We start from the raw sequence: 13,791 nt of genomic DNA, 5'->3' as shown, positions 1-13,791 counted from the left end.
TCACCAGCCTCTGATTAATTTTTTATTAGAGGGAGGATATGGAAGTGCTTTGAGAGAAAGCGTACAGCTCCAAGCAGGAATGGAGGGCAGGACAAGGACAATGACAGATGACTGGGGATAACGGTGACCCTCGATGATGATGGCGATCGTGGTGATGATGGTGGTGGTGATCATGGTGCTGAAAACACTGATAATGATGATAGTGATGGTGCTGAGAGTTGTGGTGATGGTGGTAGCGGTGTTGGTGAGAGTGGTGAGGATGATGATGGTAATGAACGTGATGGGGGGGTGGTGACAATGGTGATGGTGGTGATGAGAGTTGCGATGAGGGTGACTATGGTGATCATGATGGTAATGACGGTGATCACATTCCCAGCACCAAAACGTAATGCCCCGGATTCAGCCTCCTGGGGCTGAGATGTAAAACAGCAGGTGTCTTTTGGAGAGAACAGCCTCCCACCACAGCAACCCAAGTGACTTCTCTGCAACCCCTTCCAGCCCAGGCCTCCAATACCACTTCCAGTGTAAGTCACCCGATGCGGGTCCAGGCTCCAGCCCCTCAGCGATCCCATCTCCTCCAACCCCTCCCCTGCAGGTGCCACTGTATCCTGAGCCTGAGCCCGTGTGTCACTTCTCTCTCTGCAACCTTGGCTCCCCTTCCCCAGCCCCCTCCCCAGCCTGTTCTTTCCCTCAACACACTCCTACGCCTAGGCAAGGAGAGGGAAGCACACTCACCGTAGCTATTTATACCCAGGAACACCTCACACTTCTCCTGCCTTGGCCTCTTTCCACTCACCATCAGCCTGCAGGCAGCTTTCTAAGACGGGAGGTAAGACAGACTGAACCCCGCCTGCTGCCCACCCGCAGCTCTTCCTCAACTCCTGGGACAGGATCACTGTGGGATGTGAGAGGGTTGCTCACGGGGTGGCATCAAGCCCACCTCTCTGCCTCAGTTTCCCTCTTAATCTCTGGAGACCATGAGAAGAGTCTCCTGCCTGGCACAGATGAGGGTCAGTAGCTTCTAAACTCTGTTGTCACCCTGCCAGTCTTCAGCAGGCTGGAGCCAGAGGGGTGATGGGAGGCCGTAGGATGGGCCGTGTGCTGTGTCCTAGAACAAACATGCCCTCTTCCACATCCCTCCTGTGAGCACAGAGAGGGGTCAGGACAGGCCAGGGGACCAGAAGGGACTGAGAGCAGGAGGGAAACAGAGATGTCGGCCAGAACCGAAGGCTGAGGTTTGAAGCTCTGGCGTCCTCATCCCAAAAATGCACCCCGTCACGTCACCTTCTCCCCTCGTGCCTCAGTTTCCCCTTTGCAGAAGGCAGAAGCCCATCAGGTGCCCTCCCTGGAGAAGTGGACAGGGCCCGGCAGCATTCCATCCCCCTGGTCTCCCCAGGGTCACTCGCAGACTCCCCCGCACCTCCTCCCCTGCCGTGGCTGCACCTTTGACAAGCACCACTGGGAGATCAATCATCCCAGCAGAGCCAGGCCCCGGCCCCTGACATTCCAATTAAACACTTTACTCTGACCTTGGTTGCATCATCTCGGCTTGGAATAACGTCATCTATCTTCCCCAGACGGCCGGAGCCCACAGGCCAGGCAGGGGGGACCAGAAGCCCCCCGCCCCCAGAGCCGGCCTCATCACGACAGGGACACGTTTCAATCAAGAGGAACTGCGGCACTTTCAGGAAGAAAAGCCGTCAGCCTTCCCAGGGACAAGCATTCATCTCCACAGGAGGAGAAAAACAGCCTTGGGCCCTGCCGAGGGGAGCCCCATGTTTATGCCTCTGCCCTTCCATTAGTCGGGCTGTCACCAGCCAGCCGGCCAGCCAGCCAGCAGGGAACTCTGGAATCCCAGGGAAGTGGCAAGTGAAGGAAAGGGAGACCAAAGACGGGGTCTGATGGGACTTGGTTTGAGGAGGGTGGGGGCCCTGGTCGAGATGCCCTTGCCTGATGGTAGCCCCCAATCCAAGAGGGGAGGGAGGGGCCCTGCCCAGGACCTCTTCCAGACCAATGACAGCCTTGCATGCGGGAGATCCCAGCCGAAGCAGGGGGCCTGACCTTGGGAGCCCCCTTTCTGATGGGGGAGACATCACCTTGCCACGTGGAAAGCCCAGTCCTGAGATCCAGTCCCTGCTCAGGGGACCCCCGCCCCCACAGGCTTAAAGGGGAGACACAACTCTTGCCTTGGGAAACTCCATCTGAAGGCCAAACACGGTCTCTACCACGTGTTGACCATCCTCCCTTGTTCTCCCACCTTGTGGGCCCTGGGGAAGGAGAGCCCCTCAATTCAGGGCTTCCCAAAGGATCTTTGGCATCAGGCAGACCGGACCTGAGTTCAAATTCTGACTCTATGCTTTCTTCCTGTGTGTCCTTGAATCAGTGACTCAGCCTCTCTGAGCTTCCTTTCTTTACCTGGAAAATGGGACCTGTCTTGAGGAGCAGGTGATGAGGCTGGTTGTGTGAAGCACTGAGCTGAGTGTCTGGCAGCCGGGGACCCTCAGTGGAGGGTGGTGGCCTCCAGGGCAGGTCAACTCACAGGACCAGGCAGAGATGCAGCCCAGCCAGCTCAGGAATCCTGGCCCTCCAGAGGGGAAGGGAGTCCAGGTCCCACAAGGTAGTAACCGAGCTAACAATGGGCCCAGGAGTGGGGCCCCAATCTCCCACAGCCGTCCTTGTGCTACCAGAAGATGCTACAAAACCAGATGCCCAGGGGGCATAAGAAGATGACCTAGAGGCTTAAGACTGTGGGGGCAGGGGGACGGGACCCACCTCCCAAAGCAAGTCCAGATTTAAAATTAGAATCTATTACCCCAGAAGCAACAGAAGAGACTCCTTGGACACCCCCACTTCCCAGGAACTGCTTCTGAGCTGGCACTGCTTCCTTTGGGGTTATTTTTAGCTTGTTTTCCCAGTAATGATTCTTCTGGGTGGATTTCAGGGTTGTAGCTGCGTGCTCTCTGGGAGACGGGAGCAGTATCCATACCCCCAAAAAACAATTTAAAAAGAAAAAAAAGGGGTCTTTATTCATAGTAATTCAACTGGATTTGTAAAGTTATTATTAAGCATTTGTCACCACAAAAGTGACTTTGATTTGGCTTTCCTTGGAGCTGTTCTCTCTGCCCAATTTTGCTTGCTTATCTTACACAGGTTGCCTAGGGAGTTTAGGGGCCTGTCAAGAATACACAGAAAAAAATCTGAGACCACTCTTCACAGAAAGAGAAGTGAAAAGCAAACCCTTTGGGGCTCGCCTCTCAGGTAGGAACACAGTGCTGATAATAATGATAGAAACACGCACAGAGTACTTACTGTGAGCCAGTTACTGCTCCCAGGGGCTTTGAAACACTGCCAGGTAGGTACTATCAATAGCCTCATTTAACAGGTGAGGAACTGGACACAGAGAGGTCAAGTAAGTTGCCCAAGGTCACACAGATTGTAAACAGCAGAGCTGGGATTTGAATCCAGGCAGCCTGGATCATCCATCAGACAGCCCCTGGTAACCATTCGGGAGAATCTGAGAGACAGGTGGTGAGGTGGAAATAAAGATGCTGTCACTTAGCCTGAGGCTGGAGGGGAGCTCCAAGTGAGAAGAACACAGCCGTTGCCCCAGACCCTCTTTGAGAATCCCCTGTTGCTAGATTCTGAGGTGGGCATGAGAAGTCCTGAGGTCATCCTCAGAGGGCATTCATTAGTCTATGTGCTCTGAGCAGCACCAGCTTTCAGGGTAGACAGACTTGGAACCGAATCCCAGCTCCATTACTTTCAAGCTGTGTGATCTTGAGCAAGTTGCTTTGCCTCTCTGAGCCTCAGATTCCTCATCACTAAATGGAGATCATATCTACATACTGCTCAGGATTATAATGAAGATTCAAAAAGGTAATGGATAGGGAGTACCAGAGACACTGCAGGACATTGGTGTCCAAACGATTGTCTTTTCTGCCCTTCATTCTTTCATTCATTTGTTTGTTCAATAAACATTTATGGAACACTTAAGGCATATGTGGGACTATGTTCAATGTTATGGGAGATTTAAACGTGAATAAGATATTTGTCCTTAAGGATCTTCTAAGGGGAAGTTAAGAGATGGGGTGAATTCTAACCACAAGGCAGACAGTGATTGATCCCATTTGGAGTGATGAATAAGGCTTCACAGAAAAGGCTCCACAAGGAGGTGAGGAAGGAGGAACAGGTACTCCAAGCAGAGACAACAGAGGCAAAATGCACCAAGGCAGAAAAGTGTACAGCCTGTTTGAGGGAGATTGGCCAGAGAGGGAGAAGGTATGTATCAAGTGCTAAATACAAGTCTGAAGAACCTGGAATTAACCCTGTAGGCAGTAGGGAGACATAAATGGTGTTATAGTGAGAGTGAGACATGAGGAAACTGAGAATCAGATTTGGGAAGTACCGTGGGAAGTTAAAACAAGGATTCCCATATTAAGGGAGCAGGAAGGAGAACTTGGGTTTTGATCCCAACTCTGAAGTGAACTCCCTCTGTGAAGTCAAGCAAACACACTCACTGCTCTGGTCTCACGTTCCCACCTGGATGGCCTCTGACGAGCATGCAAATCTATGGTGTAAAGGTTTCCTCCCCTATCCTGGCTCTCCTGTCATCTTCCCCAGGAGCCCAGCCTGGCATTCTCTACCACAAAGCAAGAATCCTGGGCATTGCCAACCCCAGGAGCCAGGCAATGCTGGCTCGACAACTCTGTGGGGTTGCAGGCGACGGTTTCGGAGGCTCTGGGAGCAGCTGGGCCCCTGACTCTTCCTCTTCCACCTGCACCTGGCAGCCAGGTTGGCTAACGAAAGAGAAGTTGAGTAAGTTGTAGGAGCATCAAGAGTTGACAGCCATTTAGCTGCTGGGCTGTGGCAGAGAGAGCGTGCCTGTTCACTCTGCATTTCTCTCTCTCTCTCTCTCTCTCTCTCTCTCTCTCTCTCTCTCTCTCTCTCTCTACTTCTCTGCTTCACATTTGATCAGAGCTTTGCCCTGGAATTAAGTGAAGCCACGTAGGGGGTGGGGAGAAAAAGATGGGAAAGCAGAGCCCCAGCCCGCATGGCCTGAGTCCAAATCCTCCCTTGGCTGGGTGCCCAGGGGTGGTCCTAGCTTACTGTCCCTGTGTGCCGGAGGGAGGAGGGAGGGGAGCCGACTAGATCAGGGCTTGGCAGAGGGTGGGGGATGGAGAGAGTGTGCTGCCTGCCAAGGAACTCAAGGTGGAGTGCTCTAGGGAAATGAGAGTAGAACGACTGTAAACAGACAGGTCAGGGGGCAACTCATTTTGCAAAGAGTTTGTGTGTGTGTGCGCGTGCACACATCTGCACATGCATGCGCTGATTAGATGCTTTGTAAGCACCTCCGAGTCTCTGACCATGCATATGTGAAGCTGTGTGTCACTCGATATAATAACCCTGAGAACGCATGTCATCACAGGCATATACCTTTGTGTACAGAGGCCATGTGCCTGCTTGCCCAACCAGCCTCCCTCCCAGTGCCACCCCAGCTCTCAATGCCCCAGCTTGCCATTTGCCAATCACACTGTAACCCCCCTGTCTCCAGGCCCTTATAAAAGCTGCTCCCTCTTCCTGCAACAGCCTCCTCTTCTCTCTCTTCTCCCCTCTTCCCTGGCCCACACCATCTTGTCTTTCCTTCAGTGCAGCTCAAAGCTCACCTCCTCCAGGAAGCCTTCCCTTTCCCCACAACGCCCATGACCTAGATCAAACTAGATGTCCCTCTTTCCAGTCCCCACAACTCCTATGCTTCCCTTTATGACAGCACTCAGAGCCACCCTGTGTCACAATCCTGCCCACTTACCTCTTCGGCACAATGGTGAGCTCCTTGAGGGCAGAGTCCATTTTATTCAGCTAACATAGCTCCAACTACATAGGAACTGATTAATAATTCATCGATTCAATAACATTAACTGATGTCAGAGGAGGGGCATAGAGTGGGGACAGCCTATCTTGGGTCTCCCCTTTATAGAAGACAGACAAATCAACACACTCTGATGTGTGCTTAGATGCATGAAACAGGGCCTTAGAGGGCACAGAATAGGGATGGGATGTAGGCAGTGCTGTGGAAGGCTTTAGAGAAGAAGAAATGTCCAAAGTAAGACGGAATGAGTGAATGAGTACATGAATGCCATTACTAAAACTAGAGTCCAAGGTCTGAGCTGAACCAGCAGCACCACTGAATCAGGACTGAACCCCCAAAATAATGACCTGGGAACCTCATTCCTTCCATCAAAGGAGAGATTGGTTTCCAAGTCCATGGTGGGACTGAGCCGGGTGGTGAAGCTTTGGGGATGAGTACACGGTGGGGCAGGGAGCCAGGCCCATCCTTCCCTGGGGGTATATTCCTGTCTGTGTCAGTAACTGGCTGGGGGACCCTGGCCCAGTCACTAGCTCACTCTCTAGGCCCTGAGTTCTTTTAATCTATCAAATAGGAAGGGGGTAGATGCTGCTATAATCTCATCTCAGAACAGATTTACTGTGCAGTGATGACTGGGTGCTCAAGATGCAGAGAGAAATTGAGCAGAGTGCAGTACCGTCTGGACTTGAACCCTGACTGATTCCACAGCCTCTGTTTGTCCCTTTTTTCCCATAGCTCATGTAACCATATCACATGGAGCCTGGAAAGACTCCTGAGCTGAAAAGTTAAGATGCATGGGATTTTAATTGGTGAAGAAGAGCACTGATGAAGCAGAGGGTACAGCACAAGGCAAAGTGTGGAGGGAGGAATTAGCCTGGCATAAAGAGGGACACTCCTGGTGATGCTGGTGGCCAGCTTGGCCTGGCAGGGGCAGAGGATTCCCACTGGGGAACAGTAGGAGATGCAGATGGCTCTGTCCTGAAGGCTGTCAGGTCCCAGGCTAAGCCCCACCAGTCAGGGTGATGTTGGCATGGCGGCTGAGCAAACTCCAGCCTTGGCAGGGAAAAAGGCACAGTAAGAGGCGGAACAATCGGAGGAGCATCCAGGGCAAAGGTGGCCTCCCAGGATCTGGAAGGCCAGGGGAGTGAGGTGCCAGGCAGGGGCCTTATGTCAACTCAGACCCAAAACCTGATGACAAGGACTGGGTAAGATCAATGACCCAATTACTAAAATAAATGCATGCAGGTAAATAATCCCATCCATCTATTTTGTTGACCACGTATACCAGGCACCATTCTGGGCACTGGGGATACACTGGTGAACAGTTCACATACAAGAATCTTGGCCTCTGGGGAGCTTGCACTTTATCAAGGGAGACAGATTAAACAAACACATCGGAAAATTATATGTCAACTGCTCTGAATCAAATTACAGCAGGGCAAGAGGATGGGGCAATGCGGCAGAGTGGTAGCTGTGTTACTTTAGGCCAGGTGGTCAGGGAAGGTGTCTCAGAGGACGTAGTAGTTGAGCAATGACCTGAAGGAAGTAAAGTAAAGGAATAAGATGCAGGGTCTAGGGGAAAGGCATGCCAGGTGGAGGGAACAGCACATCCAAAGTCCCTGAGGCCGGAATAGTAAGGAGTGGCTCCAGTGTAGTAAAATAGAAGGAGAGTGGTAACAATGAGGGGTGGAATCATCTAGGACCTTGTAGATCATAGTGAGTACCGTGGTTTCAATAATAGTAACAGACAACATTAGAGTGTGCATCTTGCCCAGTACTACTGGGCAAGCAGTATGCATTAACTGGTGAGTGACGGGGGGTTCGTGGGATTATCCACATTTAACAGATGAAGTAACTGAGGCTTGGAGAGGTGAGACCCTGAGCATGTACCCTGAGCTGCTAACATTCTCCTGGCTTGAAGATCAGTATCAGTCGTAGAATCTGAGCTAGGAGATCAGCCTGCAGGGGGAGGCAAATTGGTCCAGGATTGAGGCTACACATATGCAGGACTGTGTATTATCAGGGTGTGTATTTAACAGCATGTAGGTTTGAGTCTGGGAGGAAAGGGAGGCTGTGGAGGGAACACTACTTTCTCATCAGGGGCTCCTGTGCCCTAGAACTCTGTGCTGGCATCCATAGCACTGCTCCCACCCACCTCCACACTGAAAGGCCTGTTTCTGCCACTGAACATGAGCTTCTCCAGCCAAGAGTGGTAGCTTTGTCATCTCTGTAATCCTGCGAACTTACACCTCATAGTAAAGTGGTTAAGTGGGTTACAAACCTGCATCACGGCTGTGCCACTCTCCAGCTGTGTGACCCTAGGCAAGAAACTTACTTTCTCTGAACACCAATTTTCTTATCGGGAAAATAGCAATAATAATAATAATAATAGTATCTACTTAACAGGACCCAGATAATGCATGCAAAATGCCCCGCATAGTGCCAGGCACGTAAAACACACCCAGCCTTTTTATGTCAGCTATTAATAAGACTAGGTGCTCAATATGGGTCTGTGGAACTAAGCTCTTGAACTTCCCCGTCTGGGTATTGTCTGTCTTATTCAACCTGTGTATTCTAGTACCAAACATAATGCTTCACAAAGAATTTAGAGCTCCATTAAAAAGTCGAAGTATTTTAGAAAATGACTGAATGAATAGGCCTCAGTTTTTGCAGCTATAAAATGAGAGGGCTAGCTTAGGGAATCTTTGAGCCCCTCTCCAGCTAAGCCAGACTATGATTCCAGGGGGATTCCAGGAGCTCCCCTTTAGTGAAGGCCCACATTGACCTGTCCTATCTCCTCCTACAGGCAGGTGTCCTGAAAAACAGGGGCACACTGGCAGAGCAGATGTCGCCAGGTCAACTGTGGCGGCAGGTCAGGCAGAGGAGAAAGCAGGGGCCAGTTTCTATGTGGGTCTCTGATGGGCTCCCATGCAGGGGGCAGGGGGCCAACTTTGTCCTGGCTGCCTGGCAGGAGGTGGGGGCTGTTCCAGGCATCACCCAGGAACTAGGGATCAAGAAAACCCCCACCATTGCCAGTCCTTTAGCTAGAAAGTTACTTGGCCCCAAACAATATGGGAACCGCAGAAGGGAGATGCCACCATCTTAACAAATAAGGTTCAGGGTACACAACTGTCAGATCCTCTCTCCAGTATGGGCTCCCCCAGGGGTTGCTCCTCTGACCTCTGACCCTGGCGTGACCCAGCACTGCTAGTTGGGATCCAGACGTAAGCCTAACAGGTGAAGTGGTGGGTGTGGTAGGAAAAGCCCAAGGGAAGGTATGAGCACCTTTCCCAGGTCAATGACACATAGGATTGGAATAGCTGGGGCAGATGACTATCTCATGTGTCTATCTCACGCCAACTGATTTCTCCCTGAGCCCTAGAACTGGCACTGCCAAGAGTAACAAGTCCATGGGGACTGGAGTTAAGAGTAATTTGGGCATTTTATTCCTCAGGTGGGCCATCAGCAGCCCTTCGCTTCCCTGGGGCAGGGAGGGAGATCTGCCATTTAGAGGATCAGGGAATGATCAGACATGCTGCTCCGGCAGAAGGGTGGTCCACGTGGGAGGTACCGGAAATTACATTCTCTAATGAGAACAGGCTGCCCCCTACCCTGCCGCAATCCTTGACCCTGGGTCTCTCCTCAGTCGTCTCCATAAGATGAACAAAAATGCATGCATTTTTATGCCACATAACTTGTAACAACTGTAATTCATTGTAAGTCGAGTGTCTGTCTTCCCCTTCAGAATGTAAATTCCATGAGGACAGGCTAGGTCTGTCTTGCTCACTATTGTGAGCAGTGGCTGCGATGTCCGAAACAGTCAAGGTACTGTTGTGGAAGGGAGGGAGGGAAGGAGGGAGGAGGGAGGAGGGGAAACTGAGTGGGCAAAGAGAGGCTCCTTCCCCATTACCTAAGAGCTATGGGTGGGGGTAGAGAGAAGAACTGGAACACTGTGCTCAGTCTCCGGAGGAAGCGGAGAGAGTGGGCTGAAATTGCTGACCTGCATCACTGGGGCAGTGGATCCTAAGCTTGGAAACGCATTTTGTGTCTGTCCTCTGGACTTACTCTTTACAGGCCGTGTGCCCCTTCCTTGTGGGGAGGTGGGCAGAGGTGGGAGACCTCCCTGCTCTCCTCCTCCTCCTCCCGGACCCCACCCTGTCTCAGGAGGTGCTTTCTCTCCCCCTTCCTCCCTCCCACACAGCCTGATTGCTGGCTCACCTCTCAGTGGGATGGTTAATAAGCCCTTGGGTGACATTAATTGCCATCAGGCATTAGGGGCCTAATGAGAATCATCTTCCTTGACGACTCCAGCACCTTCCATCCCCAGGGCCTCCAAGAGCCAGGCCAGCCCTGCCTGCGCTGCACCTCCAAGCTCCAGACAGATGCGGAGGTGGGGGAGGGGCAAGAGCCATTCTCCACAGGCCCCAGTACCAAGCAGAAACAGCCAGCAGCCAGGGAGGAGAGAGGCTTTCAGGAACGGCCCAAGCCCATTTTCCAAAAAGAAAATGTCACTTTCCTGTATGAAAAGGAAACTCAATGTCAAGAGGTCTAGGACCGAATCAGGCAGACGAGGGACAAAGAGTTAAGTGCCTCAGCTGGCCTTGCTCTGACCTACCTCTTCCCACACTGTCTGGTCGAGTGAAGAGGTATGGGGGTGACTCAAGATCCATATCTCCCCCCCAAAAAAAGCTGTGTCCATAGGATTGAAGACCCTCTTCCTCCAGAATAGAGTGGGATTGAGACCTGACCCTTGGGGTTTGGGGCATGATACCCAACGATGCTGTAAAATCATTGCTATTGATTCAATGCCTGGCTGACGGTTGACAGTTGACTTGTCTGGTCTGATCTAGGTTGCGCTCTAATGGAAGGGGCCTGAAGGTGGGAAAGAACGCCACCCCAGCCACCCCTCCCCCTCGTCAGCAGGTACCTGGGTGAGTATGCAAGAGGGCAGTTCCCCACCCCCATCCCATGGCTCTTTAAAGGTGTGCAAAACAACTTGTAGGAAGGCACGTCCCTTGCTCTCCGCGCCCCTCCACCCCTAGCAGCGGACAGGTTTTCCTGGAGCTGCGCCCACGACCCAGCCCCAGACGAAGCTGAGCGGGCCCGAGGCGGGCAGGGCGCGGCAGCGCGGCTGACCCCCACCAAGGGTTCCGTGGAGCCCCACGTTGACTCTGAGGGTGGCGATAGGGTACCCTCTACCCGCGCCTCTGGCCGAGCGGCTGTAAAACACCTCCGGCGCCCGGTAGGGCGCGTGCATCTTTTGAAAAGCGACATCGGTAGCTGCGGTGGCGTCTACCCCGGGGAATGCAGCCGCTGCAGCCGGCCGGCCCCACTCGGGCCCCAGCACTAGCCTGCACTGGGGAGGAAAAATTAAACAGGGGCGAGCGGAATCGCGAGGTCGGCCCTTGCCCAAGTCTCATTAAGGAGCCGCGCGCGCCCCTAGGCTGGGAATGCGGAATGGACACGTGGGCAGGGGAGGGGAAGCTGGGGAGGGGGGTTTTCTCCGTGGCGCGCGAGTCGTGGGCCGCGCGCTCCGGGGCCACGTGACCGCGGGGAATCTGGGAGGGGAGGGAAAGGGAACGAGCGCGCCAGGCTCGGCGCCCGCTACTGCCGGGGTGGGCGCTGAATCTCGGACGGGGGAGGAGGGCGGGCGAACGCGAGTGTGTGTCTCTCTCTCGAGTCATTTACGGCGGAGCAGCCGGCGTGATCGCCGAGGAGGCGGCGGCGGCGGCGGCTGCTTCGTGCAACTGTGGCTCCCCCCCCCCACCTCTTCTTCCTTTTTGCTCTTTGATTCTTCTTCTCCCCCGATACTCGTCCATGGGGAGCCGGCCCCCCTGCCGGCACCTCCACTCGGCTCGGCCCCGTAGGCGCCAGCTGCCGCCTCCCTGGCCGCGGGCTGCGCGGGCGCCCGGTGCCCCGGACCCTGGCGTGGCGCCCGGGTCTCGCCACCCGCAGCCCGGGCTGGCGCGGCGCTCCGCTCACCCAAACTGACTCCAAGAGAGAGCGGATGCCCAGCTGCACCGAGACATTGGGCGTCCGGGGGCAGGGCAGGGGCGGCAGCGAGAAGGAGACGTCGGAGACTCTGAACCCCGGAAAAGTTCAAGGTTTGTGCAGGTCCCCCCAGGGAAGGCGAGGAGGGAAGAGGAGAAGCGCGCCCTTCTGCTGAGACAGCGAGACCTGGGAGGAGAGCGGGGCGGCCCGGGGCTGCCGCGGGCTGGCCAAGCCCCTCTCTATCCTATTACGCTCACGCCTGGGAGGCTGGAGTCGGCCCCCGGGGCAGGAAGGGCTGGGGTCAGACGCATTTAGCTGGCTTTCCCGCTCCCTCACTTCTCCAGACCCCATCTCCATGGGGCAGCCCGTTCCGGCCGCGCCGCCGTCGCCCCAGCCGCAAAGCCGCTGCTGGGGCAGGCGGCGCTGAGCCTGCCTGTGTGGAGTCCAGGCCCTGGTCGAGATTGGAGAGAGCGCGCTGGAGCCGAGCAGCGAGCTCGGCGAGGGGACACACTACTGACCGCCAGCGTCGGGCATTCTGTCCGGGCGTTGCCTAGGGTGGTGGCGACCCGCGTCACCGGTCTCAACACTGCACGGAAACTTTTTCTTCTCGAGATGGATTAAAGTTGCCTGATATTCCTCTTTCTTTGCGAAAGACATCATTCATTTGCACCTAACCTGGGATTTTTATGCTGGAGCTGCTGCAGAGAGCTTGGAGGAAGGAAGCCGCACTATCCATGTGGGGTTACCACCAAAACCGAAGAAATTGGGGCTTGCGTTGGAAATCTACACCCTCGAGCGAGTTCGGATTTGAGCTGGGCCACGGGGCTGGGGGAATCGACACTTCGCTCTAGGCAGCTCGCGAGGCGCCACCCGGCCCCGGGACCGCACGTGCGGCTCCCCACTCGCCGCACAGATCCTGCAGAGGGCACCAGCCGGGGGAGGTGGAGGCTCCTCCCGCCTGGAGCTGCGCCCCCACCAGTTCCGAGGGTGTAGCCGGCGGCGCCTGGGACGCCCCCTCCCCTCAAAGTGTCCTCGAATTGCACTCCCTGGCCCCCAGAGCCTCAGCAGAGACAGCCGGGCTCCAGGGCCACTCTAAGTTGGATGTGACCAAGCCCAGCCTGGGGCCAAGTCGTCGTCGACTGTTGTCCCCTCGGCCCCCTCCCACTCCCGCCTCGGCCATGGCCCCAGGGATGTCGGGCCGCGGCGGCGCCGCCCTGCTCTGCCTCTCCGCGCTGCTCGCCCACGGTAAGTGTCGCGGCGCCGACTCGGGAGTGAAGATGCAGCGGGCGCCGCTGGAGCTGGCAGAGAGGAGACTGGAGAAAGCGCACCCCCATCCCATGGACTCGCAGCCGCCGCTCCCAGCTTGGCATCTCGGGCAGCAGTTCTACTTACCCCCAACCCCCAAGCGCTTTGGCGGGAGCGGAGGCTGCGAGCCCCGCCCTGGGGACCAAATCCGGCCCCGGAAAAGGGCGGGGGGTGTCACTCCAACCCTCTACTGGTTAGAGAAAAGGGTCTAAACCCCGGAGTCTGGGGGCGTGTCCGCCCACGGAAATCTAAAGGGACCCGAGGGATCTGCTGGATCGCGTCCTGGCCGCCCCTCTTTCCACTCCCAACCCGGCAGCCGGGGGGACTGGGGGCTGCTGGGGTCCGCGGGGATCATGTCTTCCCCCGCCCCTGGCGCGCAGGCCGATGCGGGGCCGTGCTGCCCGCTGCCTCGCTTCCTGCGGCGGTCCTGGAGAAGGGAAGTGGACTGACAGGGGCCCGGGGAGCCGCGGCGACTCGCCTGCCCGCCGTCCTGTGAGCTGCATCTAAATGGCCGGCTTAGCCGAGCCGGAGGGCGGGGGTCTGAGCATCGGGTGCAGGCCGGGGCGGCGGGCGGCGGGCAGAGGGAGCCGGCTCCGCGCTCTCGCGTTCTGCAATCTGTTGCGTCTGCTCCC

At 55.4% G+C, this 13,791-nt stretch overlaps 1 protein-coding gene across 1 annotated transcript in view; it reads left to right on the top strand.

Annotated features, from left to right (window-relative positions):
• Positions 1 to 11,578: 11,578 nt before the first annotated feature.
• TMEM132E (transmembrane protein 132E) overlaps positions 11,579 to 13,791 on the top strand; it is a 52,268-nt gene continuing 50,055 nt past the window's right edge. Inside the window, exon 1 of the mRNA XM_074343039.1 lies at positions 11,579 to 13,099. Coding sequence (XP_074199140.1) covers positions 13,033 to 13,099 — 67 coding nt within the window. The 5' untranslated portion in view covers positions 11,579 to 13,032. The remainder of the gene's footprint in view (positions 13,100 to 13,791) is intronic.

The sequence above is a fragment of the Camelus bactrianus genome, chromosome 16, assembly GCF_048773025.1.
Source record: "Camelus bactrianus isolate YW-2024 breed Bactrian camel chromosome 16, ASM4877302v1, whole genome shotgun sequence".
Lineage (NCBI taxonomy): Eukaryota > Metazoa > Chordata > Mammalia > Artiodactyla > Camelidae > Camelus > Camelus bactrianus.
Note: the sequence above shows the minus strand (reverse complement) of the source record. Positions and strands in the feature narration are given on the sequence as shown.